The 21,325-nt window shown below is 39.4% G+C and overlaps 1 protein-coding gene across 3 annotated transcripts in view; it reads right to left on the bottom strand.

Moving 5' to 3' along the window:
• IL20RA (interleukin 20 receptor subunit alpha) overlaps positions 1-12,057 on the bottom strand; it is a 54,837-nt gene extending 42,780 nt beyond the window's left edge. For 2 of the 3 annotated variants that reach the window (XM_027850714.1, XM_027850716.1), the window contains exon 1: positions 11,652-12,057. In XM_027850714.1, the coding sequence (XP_027706515.1) occupies positions 11,652-11,763 (112 nt within the window). In that variant the 5' untranslated portion in view covers positions 11,764-12,057. Of the gene's footprint in view, positions 1-6,563; positions 6,622-11,651 lie in introns of those variants that run through there. The other variant, XM_027850715.1, reaches the window with a different exon arrangement.
• Positions 12,058-21,325: the final 9,268 nt, after the last annotated feature.

Here is a 21,325-nt window from a genome sequence, read left to right as displayed (position 1 = left end):
AATGTTTTACTCCATGTACATTACATTTCTTACATCAGTAATCTGATATTTCTTTCTCTACACTTTCTATTCAATGAAAACACATACATCTCTTATTCTTCTTTGATTCCTCCCCCTCCTCCCATTCATATTTCAACGTTATCAGGATAAACAGTCTTAAACCTAAGCCCAGTCCTCTCTTTTAGTCTCTTAAAAATCCTATCTGAACACTCATGCTTTCTGGTTAGCCTTTCCTGTTTTTTCACAGGAGCCATGAGGAAGGATGGGGAATGAGTAGAGCACGGCATTTTATCTACTATCTCCTTTCTTTGAGCTTCTTTACCCACTTTTCCCTGCATGTTTGAGTCTTAACTATTGAACAAAAAAATGGCTGCCTCTAACCCCGTAAAAATAGTATGGTATAGTGGAAATAGCAATGGACTTGAATTGAGTTTTGGTTCAATTTCAAGTCAAATTCAATAGCTATTTAACTTGATAAAATGTTTTCTGAGCCTCAGTTTCATCTACAAAATGGGACTGAAGTACTTTCATTCTACCTTATAAGGATGATATAAGGAACAAATCCGAAAGTTTTTTTTAGATCACCAGACAACTTTGAGTCATTATTATTATTTACTGAATAGACTACATATAGAGAAAGTTAAATTTCTAATTCAGTCACAGATTTAAGCTAGAAGAGACATTAGATGTCATCTGATTCAACCCTCTCATTTTACAACTGAGGAAATCTAGAATAAGGAAATTTCCTTGTGGAGAGGAATAGATTAAGTAACATCCATTTCATGATGCTCTGTTATCTAAATCTGACACATTCTAAAATACATTCATTTGGCAAAAATGGATGGCCACAAGGGCACTGTAATTGAAAAACCAACACTGCACTCCAATACCACTCTCATGAAATAGTATTTATCAATGAATCACATTTTTTAAACTTTGGTTTTATTGACTTTCATAGTAAACATTTCATAGAATTTCAGACTTAAAAAGTTGTTAGTGGGCATCTAGTCTAGCCCATACTTAAATAAGAATCTCTCTAACATACCTGATAAGTAGTCATCCAGTCTTTTGCTTCAAGACCTCCAATGCTGAGGAAGCACATGACACAACCCATTCCACATTGGATTGCTCTCATTTTTAGAAAGTTTTTTTCTTATATTAAACCTCAATTGCCTCATTGCAATTTCCACCCATTGTTCCTAATTCTGTCCTCTGGGACCAAACAGAACAAGTATAACCTGCCTTCCCAAATACTTGAAGGCAGCCATCATAGTTTCCTTAAGACTTCCCTCCCCCGAAGCTGAATATCTCCAGTTCCTTTAAGCCCGAGTTCCTTAATCTTGTTTTGTGTCATGGATCCCTTTGGCAATCTGGTAAAGCCTATGAGTTTCTTCTTAGAATAATGTTTTTGAATGCATAAAATAAAATACAGAGAATTACAAAAGAAACCAAGTATATTGAAACATAGTTATCAAAATATATACTTTTTAAAAGTTCTCACACCCTAATTTAAGAATTACTGCTTTCAGTAATTCTGATTACCTTTTTCTGGATGCTGTTCAGCTTATCAATATCTTCCTAAAATATGGCATCTAGCACAATATGGCACTCAGCACAATATTCACATGTGGCTTAACTAGGGCAGAATACAATGGGACCATCACTTCATTCTTCTCGAAAGCCATACTTGGCTTAATGCAAGCTTAGGTCAGATTGGCTTTTTAGGTTGCTATGCCACGTTATTAACATATATTGATCTTGCACCATACCAAAAGCCTTAGATTTTTCAGGCATACTGAAGTCTAGCCATGTTTTCTCTATCTTTTACTTGTGATTTTTTTTAACCCACATGTAATACTTTACATTTACTCCTATTAAATTTCATCCTAACCAGTTTAACCCAATGTTCTAGCTTATCAAAATCTTTCGGAATCCTGCCTGTCATCCAATGTGCTGACTATCCCTCTCAATTTGTTGTCATCTGTAAATTTGATAAGTAGGTCATCTGTGCCTTTATAGAAGTCAATGATAAAAATGTTAAGTAACATAAGGACAAGTGCAGAACCCTGGGGCACTAGAGATCTCATTCCAAGCTGAGAATGGACTATTAAAGACTAATCTTCAAGTCTGGATGTTCAATGAGTCCAGTCCATTCTGCATGCATGTAATGTAATGATGTCTAGCTCATGTGTCTCCATCTTTTCCAAAATGATAGGAGGAGACACTTAACCTAGATTTTAGAAAACAGTTGGTAAACTCTATCTGTAGCACTTCCCTGATCTACCAGTTTAGTAACGTTGACTAAAGAAGCTGGGGGAGGGTGGGAAATTAGTCTAGTCTGGCATGATTTATTCTTGAAGAAGTCATTTTGACTTTAGGTGATCACTGCTTCCTTTTCTAGACATTCAGTAATTATTAATTTGGACTCTTCGAGGAATTATAACCAAACCATGTTTTGTGGACTAACTTCTTTCTTTTCCTTCTTTCTTTCTCTTTTTTCTTTCTTTCTCTTCCTTCCTTTTTTCTTTCTTCCTTCCTTCCTCTTTCTTTTTTCTTTCTCTTCCTTCCTTTCTCTTTCTTTTTTCTCTTCTTTTCTTCTTTTCTCTTTCTTTCTTCCTTTCATCAAGAGATTTGCTCTTCTCTACTCCTGTGGTATCCCCTCCATTTTTTAGTATCTTTCCAAATCATGAGAGTGGCTCAGCAATCACATCTAGCAGTTCTTGCTGTTCTCTAGGCTGTGATTTAGTTGAGTCAATTCCCTTGAACTCAGTATGGGGTTCTATGTGCCATACACACTTCAGAAAAGTCAAAGTCATAGTTCTGTTATTGCAAAATCCATACTTTGCTGACTTTGTTTTATGACTTATAGGATCACTGAATCATGGATTTAGAGCTGGAAGAGGCCTCAGAAGCCACCTAGTCCAATACCCTTATTTTACAGGTAAAGAAACTGAGGTCCAAGTAGGTTAGATCATTTGCCTGAGGTCCTACAGGTGGAAAGTCTCAAAGACAGGATTGAAATACAGATCTGGAGAGTCTTAGAGCACTTAACATGGTGGGTATTAACTCCGTGGGTTTATTTTCCTCCTAAATCTGGATGAAAACACCTGCCTTTGTATTTATTTTCCCCTAAATGTGGGTGTATGTTTGTTTTAAATTCTTAATTGGCATTACATTTTTAGATTGGCTTTTATACTACAACCCCAACATAAAACTACCAAATAGATACTATTAAGTGATAAGTTATGGGAGCTCATGGGAGCTCATGGGAGCTCAAGACAAAAAAATCCAAACAACTTTTCAGCCAACTTTAGCCAAGGGGAAGGCAACAGTAGTCCCAACAGGAGTTAATAACAACCTAGCAATAAATCACTCAATAGTAATCAGAGATCTAATTTCAGACTCTGCAAGCCAAAAAGATGTGGAGACTTGGAAAGGATTCAGAGAATTATAAAATATCTTAAGAAGATGACAAATGTGTCTTAAAGAAGTTTAGATTATTTAGAAAATAGAAGATTTGAGAATGGCTCCCCTTGTCCTATTGAAAGGGCATCATAAGAATGCACATATATCTACATTCAAATATAGGGTGAGTCAAAGGGCTCTAAGCCATCTTCACCATAGCTCCCTGAAACCTTTCAGTTCATCCCAAATATACAGAAGTATTATGAGAAGAATAATGCAGAGAAGTTGGGTTTTTTCTTGTTTTGTTTATGTTTTTTACTTTCCCCAAAGATGTCTGGTATAGAGAACAAATGTTGGGCCCAAAGTAAGTACTTCTGCCTCTGAAGTAAGGAGGTCCAAACCTTGCCTCTAGAACTTACCAGCTGTTTGGTTATAACCTGTGATTTCATCATTGTAGAGAATCTCACTAAGAAAACTCCCTAAACTTAGAGTCTTGGAGAATTACCTGGGGCACTGAGTGATGAAGTGTCTTTGCCCAGGGTTAGCCAGTGTGTTGGTCAGAGGTGAGTCTTGGAGAGAATATTTAAGGGGGCAGCTAGGGGCCAGCTAGGTGGTGCAGTCGATAGAGCACTGGCCTTGGAGTCAGGAGGACTTGAGTTCAAATTTGGTCTCAGACACTTACTAGCTGTGTGGGCAAGTCATTTAACCCCCAACTGCCTTCAAAAAAAAAAGAAAAGGTTGTGTAAAAAGGCTATGTAAAAAAAGCATATAGCTATTTCTTCCTAATTCCCAAGCTGGTTCTCTACCCTCTTTTCCATGCTGTCTCTGTGACTATAAGTAAATCATTTAAACTATCTGTCTCTTAAGCTATAAAATGGTATTTCTCTGTCTGCCTCATAGAGCTGTTGGGAAGAAAACACTCTGTAAACTTTATGTGCTAGTTGTTATTGCTCTGTAAAGACTAAACAAGAGGAAAGAAGCTAAAAATGTGTCCAAGGGAGAGTTATATTAATCTCAAAGATAAGCATTTTAGGTTTTTGAGGGATTTAACCTTAGAATAGGCTGCTAAAGATGATAGGAGATTATTCATATATTTGTGGATAGAGAAGATAATAATAAATTAAATAATAAAAATAAATTAAATAATAAAATAAATAAAATAAAATAATTAATAAAATAAAGCAATTAAATAATTAAAATAAATTAAATTAGTAAAATAAATTAAAATAGAATAAATTTAAAAATAGAGAAGATAGATGCATGTGTTTAGATGGTTTATGAAATGGATCATGTGGATCACTGGATCACTCATTTGTTGCTGTTGTTGCATCATTTCAGTTGTGTCTAACTCTTTGTGACAACATTTTGGGGTTTTCTTGGCAAAGATACTAAAGTGGTTTGCCATTTCCTTCTTCAGCTCATTTTTAAAATGAGGAAACTGAGGCAAACAGAGTTAAGTGACTTGCCCAGGATCACACAACTAAGAAGTGTCTGAGGCCAGATTTGAACTCAGGTCCCCCTGATTATATGAGCTTTGGAAACTCTTCCCTGTATGTGTGTGACCAAAAAATGGAAAAGATACATCCAGTATTAGAGAGGATGCTCAGAGATGCAGTGTATTCTTGGTGTAAGGGTAGAGAGTCAGGTTTTACGTGTGTGTGTGTGTGTGTGTGTGTGTCTCTTTGGTTTTAAAAAGAATATTTCAGATAAAAAGATAGCTTTATACTCATTTGTATAGAACCATAAAGACCCATATGTGCAAAACCTGATTCTTTACCCTTATACTAGGCAGACATCGCATCCCTGAGCATCCTCTCCAATACTGGATGTAACTTCTTTCATCTTTCCAAACCTACCCCAACTGCCAGTCCAACCAAGCACTTAGGGCAAGAGGAGAGGTAGACACACTCCTGATCTCTCACTGTCACTTCCAGACCTGACCTTGGTCACTATCACTTTGCAACCTTTGTTTGGATCCTCTTTGAGGTTCATTCATTTAGATCCTGGTTGCTGTCTGTCAACCATCAGATTCCCTCTCCTTTCTCAAGTTCTACACCTGGCTCACAGCTTACTCTGAACTGCCCTCGTACTTGATGTCAATTTTTGGTTCTGATTACCTCTCAAACACTGGCGCCTTCTAATTCATCAATTTCCTCAACCCTACTTTAGCCAGAGACAGGGAGTCACATCCTTTATTTAATCATCATGCAGAAAAATTTGACTCTTATCTTCTAGAATTCTGAAATTCTAATCTCAGACCACAGCCTCATACCCATCCATTTCTCTCTCTGGTTTTCTCCTCCTAAACTTATTCTATTTTAAATATTTTTCTTTTTCATTGTGAACTTAACAATCATCAACAAACATCAACATTTCTCTTTTCCAAGAATTAGAAAAGGAATTGTATAAGAAATTGAATTTATATTATATAGTCTTTTTTAAAGAAATATATATATATGTGTGTGTGTATGTGTATATGTGTGTGTGTATGTGTATATGTGTGTGTATGTGTGTGTGTGTATTCCAGTCTCAGATACTAGCTTTGTAACTCTGGGCAAGTCACTTAAACCTGTGTTTGCCTCAGTTTCCTCATCTATAAAATTGATATATATATAATATATATATATAATTGATATAATAATAGCACCTATCTCTCATGGTTGTCAGGATCAGATGAATTAATATTTTTGAAACTCTCAGCATAATGCTTGGCACATAGTAGTAGCTATATAAATATGAGCCATGGTATATATACATATATATACATAAATATACACACATATGGGGGATATATTGTATTTGGATATAGATATAGATATAGATATATACACACATATATAAGATTTAACAAGGTAGTAATAAAACTGCTTTATTTGAATTATCTATATTTTAAAATTTTTTCTTCTCTGCATATAGGAAAACCCTTTATTTATGCTTTTTGGAGGCATATCTATCACTACTCAGTAACCTATTCCCCACTCCCTTGTACATACCCACCTTTGTAACAGATATATACAGTCATCCAAAATAAATCAATGGAGTCAGGTGTGGGGGTAGGGCGGGGGTGGGTGCAGAAGGAGAAGCTAAGATAGCAGAGAGGCAGGAAGAAGATACAGGCTCAACCCCACAATCCCACCACACAAATTTTTAAAATGTACCTGACTGAGTTCTGATCTGGGAAATCCAAGGGGGAACCCCCCAAAAACTCTTAGTCATTTTTCCAGCACAGGTCAGCAAAATGTGACAGAAAGCAAGGTTTGTGCACGTGGAGGAATGGCCCCATGCAGCATTCTGGCCCTGGAAGAAGTCCCTGCCAGGGTAAGAAAATGTCTCAGATCCAGCAAAGAGGGGCCTACCCCTGCGCAGGCTGCTAGAATTGATGCTAACCAGCAGTTGTTGCTCACTACTCAGTTCTGGGTCATAGATCCAGGGCTACCTAAGGAGGGGAGCTGAGCCTTGGGGGGGTGGTCCAGGGTGAGGAGGGGCAGTTGGCTTTGGATAGTGTACCTAGAGAGAAACAAGCTCAGAGGGAAGCAGCAGCTGCATGGCCCTGACCCTAGGAGGGGAGCAGCGTCTCAGTTCCAGTCTAGTCTGAAGCCTTCAGGGAAATAACCCAAAAGGGCATCCCAGACCAAAAAGAAGCCTGCAGTTCTGGTACTTTGAACCAACAGAGCTTTCCAGCTGACTGATGGTGGCTGCATCCAGCAACAGTTTACTGGAACTCCAACTGGGATAAGTCCATACATGTATTACTCAGACCCAAACACAAGTCAGGAACTTGCACGGCTCAGACCAGGGCAACAATCAGACTTTGACCCGGATCAGATCAGTCTTCTTTGAGAACATGGAAAGCTTGTGGGTCTCCAGATTCAGATGTCTCTGAATTCCTGGATTAATGCAACACTCAGTACCCCAGAGCATCCCTTCTCTAATTTTTGACCTCTCCCTACCTCCAGCTTCTTTCTTGTGGCCCACAAAATACCTAAATTTACCATATCTCCTCCAACTTTAAAGCGTCTTCCCTTGGCCCTGCCATCCTCTCAAGTTACAGTCTTTTCTATCTCCTTCACTTCACAACCAAACTTCTAGAAAAAGCTGCCTACCCTTACTGCCTCCATATCCTCACATTGCAGTTACTTAACATTTTGTATTCTGGTTTTCAGTCACACTATTCCACTGAAACAGATATTTCCGAAGTTACCAAAAATTTCTTGGTTTTATCAGTCAATTACCATTCTTAAGTGCTTACTATATGCCTGTCACTCTGCTAAGTGCTGAGGATACAAAGAGAAGCAAAAATTGTCCCTACTTCACACATCTCACACACTAATAGGGAATTCAAAGTGCGAATAACTACATGTAAGAGCAGATGGAAGGCAATCTCAGAAAGAAGGCACTAATGGGGGATAAGGAGAGAGGGGCCAGGAAGTGACCTTTTCTCAGTCTTCATCCTTTTTTCCTTTCTGCAGCATTTGACACTGTTCATTGCCTTCTCTGGATTTTTCTGACAGTGCTCTTTCCCTGGCTTTTCTCCTACTTGTCTGACCATTCCTTCCAAGTACCGTTTGTTGGCTCATAATCCACGATCTACCCCCTTTGTGGGTATACTTCAAGAATCTGTCCTGTGTCCTTGTCTCTTTCTGTACTCTGTGGTTCAATTTCTCAAGATTCAATGATCGTTTCCAAGCAGATGATTGCCAAATCTACCTAGTCATCCCATCTGTCCTCATCTTCAATCTTGCATGCAAACTGCCTTCTGGACATCTCCACTTGAATGACCATAGGCATCTCAAACTCAATATGTCCAAAATGGAACTGATTGTCTTTTCTCTTAAATTTATACATATCCCAAACTTTGTTATTTCTGCTGAGGGTACTGGTATGCATCTATTCAGCCTTGGAATCATCTCTGACTCTTAATTCTCCCTCACCTTCCACTTACACTGCATCTAATCAGGTTTCAAGTCTTGCTGATTCTACCTCCAAAACATTTTTCTTGTCCCTTCCCTTGTCTTTACATCTCCACCATCCTAGTTCAGACTCTCATCACTTAGATCACTGTAGCATCCTCCAATCTTATCTCCTTGACTCCATTCTTTCTCCTCTCCAGTCTATCCTCCACACGGTGGCCAAATTAATATTCTTAATGCACGAGTCTGACCATATAATTCTCCCGCAAAGAGTTTTCAGTGGTTCCCTATTACATTACAGATAAAATATAAAATGTTTGGCATTTGAGGAAAGGAAGCAAATAAGCATTTTTAAACACCGCGTATGTACTTGGCACAGTGCTAAAAGTGCTTTACCAACATTATCTCATTTGATCCTCAAAACAACCCTGGGAGGTAGACGCTATTGTTATTGCCATTTCATCGTTGAGGAAACAGAGGCAGAGAGAAGTTAAATGTGTTGCCCAAGGTCACACAGTTACTAAGTGTCCGGGGTCAGATTTGAGCTCAAGTCTTCCAAAATCCAGGCTGAGCTCTCTATCCACTGTGCCACCTAGATGTATCTTTTAGGTCCTTCATCATCACTTTCCACCCTATATTTCTATACTATTTTCACATTAATCTATCTCATGCACTTTATGTGCCAATCAAATTATTTACTTGCAATGTACAAACTGTACACAATATTCTATCTCCTACAATCATGTTTTTGTATAAGCTGACCCCTTCTTACTTCCACCTCTTGGAATAGAAGAATCATAAAATGAGAGATAGAATGGACCTCAGATGCTCTCTAATGCAAATCCCTTTTTTTTTTATAGATAGGAAAACTGAGACAAGGTGAGGTGACTAACCCCAAAGTCACACAGGTCATAACCATCTGAGGCAGGATCTGAACTTAGGTCCTTTCTCTAAAGGACTAATGCTATTTCCACTGTTCCATGGTGTCTCCCAATCCCTAACTTCTGATAAGGCTCAGTCCAAACACAATCTCTTCTACAAGACTTGTCCTGACCACTCCAATTTGTATGCCTCCCCCCCTCAATTACTTGGCATATATTTTATATTTAAATTAGGATCATAAGATCATTAATTTTGAACTAAAAGGAACTTTAGAGGTCATCTAATGTAACCCCATCATTTTGCAAATGAGGAACTGAGGACCAGAGAAATTAAGTGATTTGCCTAGGGTTACAGGTAGTAAGTGATTGAGGCAGAATTTAAACCCAGCTGTTTCTGAGTCCAAGTCAATAATAACTCTGGCTACTATACCACTGAGGATAGCTAGGTGGTACAGTGGATAGAGCACTGGAATCAGGACCACTCATCTTCATGAGTTCAAATCCAGCCTCAAACATTTACTAGCTGTGTGACCCTGAGCAAGTCACTTAACCCTGTTTGCCTCAGTTTCCTCATCTGTAAAAATGAGCTAGAGAAGGAAATGGCAAAACACTCCAGTGTTTTTTGCCAAGAAAACCCCAAATGGGGATAATGAAGAGTCTGCCGCAGCTGAAAACAATAGCCATATCATTATCTCTGTACATGGTTTTTCCCCCAGTTGAATAAAAATGCCTAGAAATTGTAACTACTTCACTTTTCCCTTTCTATACCCAGTGTCTAGCACATAGTAGACACTTAATAAATTTCTAACTGAATTGAATCAAGCAACATGGGTTTTAGTTTCTACTGTGCCCTCAGCTAGCAGTCTTGCCTTCAGCAAGTTACTTAACTTTTGAGTCTCAATTTGATCATTTGCAAAAGGGAAATAATACCCTCACTGTTTACTTCTTAGGATTATTCTGGATATCGAATCAGATAATGTATGTACTTTGGAAACTGTGAGGTATAATACAAATGTAAGGCATTAATCAATTTGTTTTCTCATCAGTTGTCTCTTTCTCCTAAAACGGGAGTGCAAAAAAAAAGTAATTCTTAAAGTGTTGACTAATTTCGTTCCAGTTAATGGAAACTTTATTGTATTTTTAGACTTACTTGTTATTACAATAATTTTTTTAAAAAATCATACCTTTAGGAAACATAATCTGGAGTGTATCTGCCCTGCCTGGAAATTGATGTTTTTGATTGAGTCATAATTTACTGTCATTCAACTAATGCTTAGAATAATTTGAAAGTTTTACTTCTCAAACCCATCTGAAAATAATCTTCTTGAAAGTAACTACAAAGGAAAAAATGATGCACCCATGAAAGGACAATCTTGTTTTAGGTATCTCTTTGCTTTCTTCTTTGTAGAAACTTTTACTAACTAAGAGAGACAGTCAATATGTCAATATTTAACAGTGACATACTAATTATTCTAATTGTAACTTAACCTATATAAAAGTTTCAACTAGTTGGCAGTACTTCAAAAGAGGTCACATCCATGTTATGACTACAAGAAACTGGAGTGGAAAGAACACTAGAGGCAGCCTGCAGTGGATTAAGCTCTCTGGACCTGAATTCAGGATCAACTGGGTTGGAAACCTGCCTACCTCATCTAGCACCACCCTGAGCAACCTTTCAAGTCTCACTTTCCTCATCTGTAAAATGAGGGTGATGATAATCCTTATGTGGAACAATCAAATTTGGATAAAGTCTGTTAAAAAAAAAAAAAAAGCTTTCCAACTTGCTATATAAAAGTCAGTTTTTCTTATATGGGACTGGAAGACCGAGATTGAAATTGTGGTTGTGTCACAGAGTATCACCTTATGAAAATTATTTCCCTTCTCCCAGCATCAGTAAATTGTTTGGGGGCTAGCTAAATAATTTCACCCACTTTTCTAGCTCTATATCCTCTCATCCTACCATCAGATTATCCAATTCTTGTGGTGAAAAAAAAAGTGAGAATAAACAAACTTAGCTAGGCTGTCTTGCGATCGGGAGAGGAAAGGTAAGTAGCAATTTCTCTCCCCACTTCCTAAGTGTTCTGCCCTTACCCCGATCTGCAGTAAGGGAAGAAGGGAGGAAGCGGGCAGCATCCCTGGAAGACTCTAAAGTGGTCGCTCCACACCCCTGCCTGCCCACTTCTGGGCCAGAGCCAGTGTCCCAGTCTGAAAGCGAAAAACCTATCGAAGAGGAGGAAGAGGAGGAGGAGGCGGCAGCGGAGAATCCGGCACATGGGGTTCCGAGCCCTGGAGTGCCCTCTTTGCAGTCCCGGGACTTCAGCTTCAGCTGAACGCCAGCTTTAGCCCCCCAGAATAGAGGATGGGGCAAGGGGGCTGGGGATGGGGCACGAGCCAAGGCTGCGTCGCAGACAGACTGGAGGACACCCTTAGACAGAATACCTACACACCTACTTACCTGAGAACCCCGGCTGCAGTAAGTGAAGCAGGAGCCGAACTACCAGGAGCAGGTACCAGGGCGCCCAGAGCTCTCTAGCTGCTGACCTCCTGCGGGGCCGAAGGGTCCGCATTGGGCAGGGGCGGAGGGTCACATCTCAGAATAGCCAGGTCACATCCCAGAATGGCTAGGTCCCAGGTCTCCAAGCGGCCGCCACGCCACTGTCGTGCGCTCCCGGTGGCGGCCCAGCTCCGCTGGGTTCGGCTCTGCTCTGCTCCGCGCAGCTCTCCCACCTCCCGTTCGGGCACTACTACGGGACCCCCACGGAGCTTGGACAGGTAAGGGGGAGAAGGACCTTTCCCTCCCTCGGCTGGACTCCGTTGGGCCGGCTCGGGGCGGGTGAGAGAAGGGGCTAAGCCTAGGTAGTAAGATAAGGTCCGGAGGGGAGGACGCGTTTGCTGGCCCCACCCACTCCCTGCGCCCAGGCCCAGAAAGAGAGAGGGAAGTTAAACCCAGAGGAGCCTAGGAGGGGGACATCTCTGCAGGACAGGAGAGCTCAGGGAGGAAGAAAGCAGCCCCTGAAACCAGTATTATGGCAAATGTCTGGGCTGGATGACCCAGAGACAACAACTTAACACCACCCATCAAACACCTTTCTGGTGTAAGCTCCTTGAGAACTGGTTTCATTTATTTATTTAGTTAGTTATTTGTTTAGTTTTAGTGGTTGTTTTGTGGTCTTTAAATCACCTTGGTCTATCACAGTGCCTAGCACAAAGTAGGCACTCAAGAAATCTCTTGAATGTTGACATTTTAAAGTAGGGACTCAAGAAATATCGTTGTTGATCTCTTAACCAGGGTGAGAGAAAAAGTAGTCTCAGACTGAATTTCATAGACTTTTTTCCCTTCCTGTACCAAGTATTTCACATCTGACAACTTGAGTTTTTCCTATTTCTTTTATTTAAATCCTATTTGTAGGTCTGGAGAATGGATGATATATCATGTTGTTGTTCAGCAGTGTCCAACGTTGGTGACCTCATGGACACACTCCAATATTGTCCATGGGGTTTTCTTGGCAAAAATATTGGAATGGTTTGCCATTTCCTTCTCCAGTGGAATAAGGTAAACAGAGGTTAAATGACTTGCCCAGGGTCACACAACTAGTGAGTGTGTGAAGCCAAATTTGAACTCAAATCTTCCTGACTCCAGACCCAACACTCTAACCACTGACCCACCTTTGCTGCCTTCCTAGCTGCCTTATAGATTATAGGGTCACAGATTTAAAGCTGGAAGAGACTTTAGAGGTCATCAAGTCTACACTTCTTATTTTATAGATGAGGAAACTGAGGCTTAGAGAGATCAAGGCACTTGCCCAGGGTTACACTTGCTAGGTTAAGTACATGAAGCAGATTTGGTGTCTTAGATGCTGCATGGTCGCTAATCATAGGTATCGCAAGGCTGACTATAAACCTGCGTTTTCACTGTTTAGCACACAGACCCGTGGAAGAGAAGACATAATCCTCATAACATTCATCTCAGATATGAGTAATATTTTCTGATTAAAATACCTACTGCTTAAGTATTTTCTGCTAGCTCCTTTCTGGGCTAAAATGCATAGATTCCCATTGAGGAATATGCACATTAGTATGACAAGATCTTCCCAGTCTTTGTCACAGCTGCGTTTTCCGAGAAACACTTGGTGACCACTTTGGGGGAAACTTGCAGATCAGATTCTCAGGTACAGGTTTTGTTCTTTTCAGTTCTGAAATTTTGTGATTTTGTGACTCTATGTTCCTATAGATTCCATTTTTAGACAAGCTGAGCAACAAAGGAATCATTAGGACAGTCATTCCATAATGTTAATAATAATAAATTAATTTACATATCACTTTACAGTTTGCAACTTGCTTTCCTTATAAGTTGCCAGATTTGGTAAGTCATACAGATATTGTTATCCTAATTTTTGCAAATGAGAAAACTAAAACTCTGAGAGTTTCAGTTGTGACCCATGGTCACCTAGTGTTACTAAGTGTCCGGGCTGGCACTGGACCTCACATCTCTTGATTCCGAGTCTAGTAACCTTCCCACTGTGCTGCTAGCATCCAGGATGTCTTTCCCCCTGATAAAAGGAAGAAAGCTTTGCATGAGGCAGACAAGCTTTGATTGATGCACCATATCATTTTTCAGTCTAGTATATATTCCTTTTCCCCTACTTTCTTTTATTTCTCAGCTTCCTCTTTTAACTCCAAGAGTACAAGATAAAGTTTGTGGGGAGATAGCACCGTCATGATTTATATATGCAGGATAATTACTATGTCTGTATGGAATAAATGTGTTCTATGAACTAATCCTGGCATATGATCTATGTTTAACACATGTTCAATTACCATAAAGAACTTCCTGACAAGTTGCCTTTGTTTTTTACCTGTGACCCAGACCTGCCTAGAGGAGTCTCTTCAAATGTCTTTCCTCTCCAGCTTGTTCCCCACCCCTTCTGGGGAAAGGACACTCCCTTATCTTCCCTCCCCAGTTCTAATCCTCCCCAAGTAATTTAAACCTTAGGTTCTCTTTCTCAAAGAGATTTTTCAAAAATGACTCACCCCTTTCCAAATTGATATTTTGCTTCTTCTCAGTGAAAACTCTGACCCTTCTTCCCACAATTTAGCACTTTAAATTTAGTTACTGTGGCTCCTGGTGTGAAGATTTGTGGGTTTGCTGGCAAAAATAATAAATGAAACTGAAAGTATTTGATTTTTGTTTGCTAGATTAGCCCAGGTTCCAAAGAGTATGAGTATAATCATCACCTAAAGAAGACCTTTATAACCGCTTTCCTATTTCTTAATTAAACAATAAGTATATGTTTATTTCTATATGGCAGTTTGCAGAAATGTAGAATTGGGGTAACTGCTAAACAATAACTTAAAAATGAATTTATTTTGAATACCTTGATGGATCTGTAAGGACAGATGTGGGTATAGATTGCAATCCATCCATACTGGCCCATCTGGTCCAACACACAGGAAGCTTGCTGCCTCACAAGGCAGCCCATTCCATTTTTAACAGGTCTAATTTTTAGGAAAATGTTCCTTATATTGAGCTAAAATATTCCATCCTATAGTGTTTACTCATTGGACTCAATTCTGGCCATTAAAGCTACATAGAATACATTTAATTCCTCTTCTAGGTGACAAAATTAAAATATTTGATGATGAGTAATAGTAACAGCTAATGCTTTAAAGTTTGCAAAGCATTTACTAATAATTTATGTAAGTCTTCTCTTCTTTAGTCTAACTTGACTTAGGCTGGGGCTTAAATATAGTCTTCTGAGGACTCTACCATTTGAGCTGGTTCTCCCAGGGGCTGCCTTTCATTTCCCCTTTGGACCCTCCCAAGCAGACAGATGAATGAGCAGCAGTGCCTGTCACTATCTCTGTTTCTTTTTCAACTAAGATTTGGGAAGTCTGAGTGGCCTTGTATCAAGGTAGGCCTGTTTAGGCCCAGTAAAGGTAATCTAATTCTGGATTTTATTAAAAAAGCAATGGGAAGCCAGTGAAGTTTTTTGGGCAGGACCAGGTAGCAAATTCAGACTTGTACCATGAGTCAGATATTTTGTTATTTCTTTCAAGGATGGATTAGAGAAGGGGGATCCTGGAAGCAACTAGAAGACCCAAGAGATCAGTTAGAAGGCTATCATAACCAGGCCCAGTCCCTGAAAAAGAGTTGAGAAAATGAAAGTCTCTTTCTTGTTTGCAGGCATGGGGCAGGGTGCAGTTATAGGGGTAGAATATTGCATATACTGTCATATTATGTTTAGTTGATATACTGGTTTTGTTAAACAACTTTTTGCACCTCTCCCTCTTATATTCATTGTACAAGGGATGATTTTCTGGGTAGAGGATGAGGAAGGGATATATTCAGAAATGAAAGTGATGTTAAAAAACAATAGATAGTACTTTTTTAAAAAGACAGTTATTTTTCTTTAAAAAAATTTTTCAATTAAAAATCTGTTTTCTCTCCCTCTCCCCCCTGGCCCACTGGGAAAAACAAAAGAAAGAAACAAGCCCTTTGTGACAAATATGCCAAGCCTCAGTCTGCAATTATTCCCACTGTCTACTTCCTTCTGTGCTGCTGAAGGAAGATGGAGAAAAACACCAGGATGTTGGGGTCCTCTGCAAATATTTGTTACATAGTCATCTTCACTGTGGCAAGGCAATCCTTTTATACCTCTCTAATTAACTCACTATCCTACTCACCAAAGTAGCTTTTCCAAACCTTTTTTACCCCTCCTCAAACCTCCCAGCTGGGGAGAACATTGTTTAATAGGTCACTGAAAAAACTGAGACCACAGAGAGCTCCTGCTTCTCCCTTGTTCCCTTGACTCTGTCCTGTTTCTCCTCCTCCCTGTCTGCTTTTTCTCAGTCTCCTTTGCTGGATCTTCATCCATGACATGCCTGCTAACAGTGGGTATGCTATAAGATTCTGTCCTGGGTCCCCTTCTATTCTACATCTATATTTTTTTCACATGGTCATCTCATCAGAACTCATGAATTCAAATGATTATCTCTATGCTGTCCTATCATCTCTCTTTACCTCCAGATTCTCATTTCCAATTGCTTATTAGACATCTCTAACTAGATGTCCCATGGACATCTTAAATTCAACATGTCTAAAGCTGAGCTTATTATTTCCACCCAAAACCTCCTTCTGAACTTCACCATTACTGTTGAGGACACCACCATCCTCTCAGTTACCTAGGCTTGAAACCTAGATAGCGTAGTTGGCTCCTTACTCTCATCACCTCATGTTCAATATGTTGCCAGAGTCTGTTTATTTCACCTTCATAACAACTCTTGGATATGCCTCCTTCTTTCCTCCAACATTCCCACCACTCTGATGTAGTCTCTCATCACCTGGACTGTTGCAAGAGTCTTTTAGTTGGTCTTCCCGCCTCAAGTCTCTCTCTATCCCAATTCATCCTCCACTCAGCTGTCAAATTAATCATCTTTGTATAGTGGTTCTCTATCACCTCCAAGATAAAATGTAAAATCTTCTGTTTGGCATTCAAAACCCCTTACAACCTGACCCCCTCCTACCTTTCCTTTCTTCTCACACTTTACTCTCTGACACATTGTTCTCTGATACATACTCTGTGATCCAGTGATCCTGGCCACCTTGTCAATCTTTGCATGAGGTATTGTATCTCCTGACTTTGGATATTTTTGCTGGCTGCCTCCCATGTCAGAATTCTCTCCCTCTTTAACTCTCTCCTAGCTGTCCTGTCCTGCTTTAAGACCTGACTAAAATTCTACCTTCTCTAAGAACCCTTTCCTGACCTCTCTTAATGCTACTGCCTTCCCTTTGTTGGTTATCTCCAATTTATCCTTTATATATCTTGTTTGCACATAGTTGTTTTCATGTTGTCTCCCCCATTAGACTGTTGGCTCCTTCAGAGCATGGACTGTCTTTTGCCTTTTTTTTTTTAATCTCCAGTGCTTAGCAAAGTGCCAGGTATATAGTAGGTGCTTAATAACTGCTTATTGAGTGACTTGGTAGTCAGGCAAAAGAAATTCCAGCATTGACCATATAAAAAGAATATGTCTCAATCTGATGAATTCATCACCTTTATGCTAAGCAGTAGGTAGCATCCTTCATCCTTTGGAATTGTGGTTAGTCATTGGGTTGATCAGAGATCTAAAGCATTTCAAAACTGCTCATCTTTACAATGTTATCATTATTGTATAAATTGTTCTCTGTGTTCTCATTTTACTTTGCATCATTTTATATAATCTTCCCAGGATTCTCTGAAATTGTTTCTTTTGTCATTTCTTTTTTTAAAGTAATTTATTTATTTTTAGTTTTCAACATTGACTTCCACAAGATTTTGAGTTCCAAATTTTCTCCCCATCTCACCCCTCCCCCACCCCAAGACCTGTGGATTCTGAATACCTCTTCTCTCAATATGCCCTCTTTTCTATTATCCCCCCTTCTCTTATCCCCTTCCCCTTCTATTTGCCTGTAGGGTAGGATAGATTTCTATACCCCATTGCCTGTATATCTTATTTCCCAGTTGCATATAAAAACAATTTTAACATTTATTTTTAAAACTTTGAGTTACAAATTCTCTCCCTTCCTCCCTCCTCACCCACCCTCATTGAGAAGGCAAGCAATTTGATATAGGTTATACATGTGTAGTCATGCAAAACTATTATGGAAGCATAATAGTCATGTTGTGAAATGCTAACTATAATTCCCTCCATCTCATCCTGCTCTCCCATTTATTCTGTTGTCTCCTTTGACCCTGTCCCTTCTCAAAAGTGTTTGCTTCTGATTACCCCCTCCCCCAATCTGCCCTCCCTTTTGTCATCCCCTCTCTTATCCCCTTTCCCCCTAATTTCCTGTAGGATAAGATAGATTTCCATACCCAATTAGTGTGTATGTTATTCCCTCCTTTAACCAAATTCAATTAGAGTAAGATTCATTCACTCCCTCTCACCCCCACCTCTTCCCTCCACTGTAAAAGCTTTTTCTTGCCCATTTTATGTGAGATAATTTACCCCATTTTATCTTTTCCTTTCTTCTCCTCCAAGCGCAAGCACAATTCTCTCACTCCTTAATTTTACTTTTTACATATCATCCCTTCAACTCACCCTGTGCCCCACCTCTATGTATATATGTATGTATGTATATATGTATACATATACATATCTATATCTATATATATACATATCTATCTATCTATCTATATATATACACATATTTATTTATATGTTCCCTCCAACTACCCTAATACTGAGAAAGGTCTCATGAGTTACAAATATCATCTTTCCATGTAGGAATATAAACAGTTCAACTTTAATAAGTCTCTTATGATTTCTTCTTCCTGTTTAGCTTTTCATGCTTCTCTTGAGTTGTGTATTTGAGAGTCAAATTTTCTATTCAACTCTGATCTTTTCATTAAGAATGCTTGGAAGTCCTCTATTTCATTGAATATCCATTTTTTCCCCTGAAAGATTATATTCAGTTTTGCTGGTGATTCTTGGTTGTAATCCTATCTCCTTTGACCTTTGGAATATCATATTCCAAGCCCTCCCATCTCTTAATGTAGAAGCTGCTAAATCTTGTGTTATCCTGATTGTGTTTCCACAATACTTGAATTGTTTCTTTCTGGCTGCTTGTAATATTTTCTCCTTGACCTGGGAACTCTGTAATTTGGCTGTAATATTCCTAGGGGTTTTCCTTTGGGGATCTCTTTTAGGAGGTGATTGGTGGATCCTTTCCATTTCTATTTGACTCTCTGATTCTAGAATATCAGGGCAGTTTTCCTTGTTAACTTCTTGAAAAATAATGTCTAGGCTCTTTTTTTGATCATGGCTTTTAGGTAGTCCAATACATTTTAAATTATCTCTCCTGGATCTATATTCCAGGTCAGTTGTTTTCCAATGAGATATTTCACATTGTCTTCTATTTTTTCATTCTTTTGATTTTGTTTTGTAATTTCTTGATTTCTCAAAGAGTCATTAGTTTCCATTTGCTCCATTCTAATTTTTAAGGAATTATTTTCTTCAGTGAGCTTTTGGACCTCTTTTTCCATTTGGCCAATTCTGCTTTTTACTTTATGTATTAATCTACTTTTTAAGGTGTTATTTTCTTCAGTATTTTTTTGGGTCTGCTTTAGCAAGTAGTTGATTCGTTTTTCATGATTTTCTTGCATCACTCTCATTTCTCTTCCCAATTTTTCCTCTATTTCTCTTATTTGCTTTTCAAAATCCATTTTGAGGCCTTTCATGGCCTGAGACCAGTTCCTATTTTTCTTGGAGGCTTTGGATGTAGGAGTTTTGACTTTGTTGTCTTCTTCTGGGTGTATGTTTTGATCTTCTTTGTCACCAAAGTAAGATTCTATAGTCTGAGTTTTTTATGCTGTTTGCTCATGATCCCGGCCAATTATTTGACTTTTAAAGTCTTTGTTAAGGTAGGGCTTTGCTTCCAGTGTGGATGGTGTACTGTCCCTAGCTTTAGGGGTTTTGTGTAGCTATTTTCAGAGGTACTTCTAGGGACCTGTAGATTTTTAGTTCTTCCAAGGTGGTTTACTCCTTTCCTGACCTGTGCTCTGGTCTATGAGTGACCACAAGCACTCTTTTCTGCCTTGGAACTGTGAGGAGGGTTCCCTCTCCACTGCTGCCACAAACTCTGCCATGCCGGCATTCCTCCTTGCCCAGGACTGCCGCCCAGGACTGCAACCCAGATCCAAGCACAGACAAAGCAAGAAAATCCTGCCTCAGTGCCAGCAAAGAGATCCCTGCAATCCCCCTCTGATCAGCTGCTTGCTCCTCCCACTGTTCATGGGCTGAGAGCTCCGGAAGCAACCATTGCTCTTGCCTTGTGGCCACTGCCCCGGGGCTGCACTAGGGCCAGGGCTGGACCGCTCCTCTCTCCCAGGTCCAACAGACCTTTCCCACTGACCTTCTAAGTTGTCTTTGGTGTTTGTGGGTTGAGAAGTCTGGAAACCACCACAGCTCCCCTTGATTCAGTCCACTGAAGCCTGCTCTGAGTTTGCTGGGCCCAATGGGCTCCTCTCCCCCCAATGCAATAGACCTTTCCTGTTGACTATCCAGGTTGTCTTGGGCTGGAAATTTGTTTCACCCTGTCTTTTTGTGGGTTCTGCTGCTCTAGAATTTATTTAGAGTCATTTTTTACAGGTATTTGGAGGGGTTTGGGGGAGAGCTCAAACAAGTCACTGCTTTTACTCTGCCATCTTGGTTCTGCCTCTCTTTTGTCATTTCTTATAGCACAATAATATTTCATTACATTCATATGCCATATTTTGTTAGCCATTCCCTAATTGATGGGCATTTTCTTAGTTTCCAGTTTTTTGCCTCCACAAAGAACTAATTATGAATATTTATATAGAGAACATATGTGTATAAACATACATATATAACACACATGTACACTCTTTCAAAAATGTCTTTGGGGTATAAACCTTGTAGTAGTATTGCTTAGTTAAAAGGTATACACAGCTTTAAGACAATTCCAAAAGACTCATGATGGAAAATGCTGTCCACATCTAGAGAAAGAACTATGGAGTCTGATTGCAGATAGAAGCATACTGTTTTATCGCTCTCTTTTTTTTCTTTCTTGTGGTTTTTCCCTTTTGTTCTGATTCTTCCTTCACAACACAACTTATGTGAAAATATGTTTAATGTGATTGTATATGTACAGCCTATACCAGATTTCTCACCGTCTTGGGGAGGAGGAAGGAGGGGAAGGGAGGGAGAGAGAAAAAAATTTGGAACTCAAAATCTTATAAAAGTGAATGTTGGAGCAGCTAGGTGATACAAAGTGCTGGCCTTGGAGTCAGGAGGACCTGAGTTCAAAATCCGGCCTCAGACACTCAGACACTTATTAGCTGTGTGACTCTGGGCAAGTCACTTAACCCCATTGCCTAGCAAAAAACAAAAACAAAAAAAAAAGTGAATGCTGCAAACTATCTTTACATGTAATTGGAAAAAACAAAATACTATTAAGTTGGGGAAAAAGGTATGCACAGTTTAGAAATTTTGGGGACATAGTTCCAAATTGCTTCTTAGTATGGAGGTACCAATTTATAGCTCCACCAACAGTCCATCATCATGCCTGTTCCCCCGGCTCCCACCCCAAACATTTGTCATTTTCCTTTTTTTTAAACCAAATTTGACAAT

Source organism: Vombatus ursinus, unplaced genomic scaffold, assembly GCF_900497805.2.
Source record: "Vombatus ursinus unplaced genomic scaffold, bare-nosed wombat genome assembly UNPS02009132.1, whole genome shotgun sequence".
NCBI classification, from domain to species: domain Eukaryota; kingdom Metazoa; phylum Chordata; class Mammalia; order Diprotodontia; family Vombatidae; genus Vombatus; species Vombatus ursinus.
This window is presented reverse-complemented; position numbering and strand designations above follow the sequence as displayed.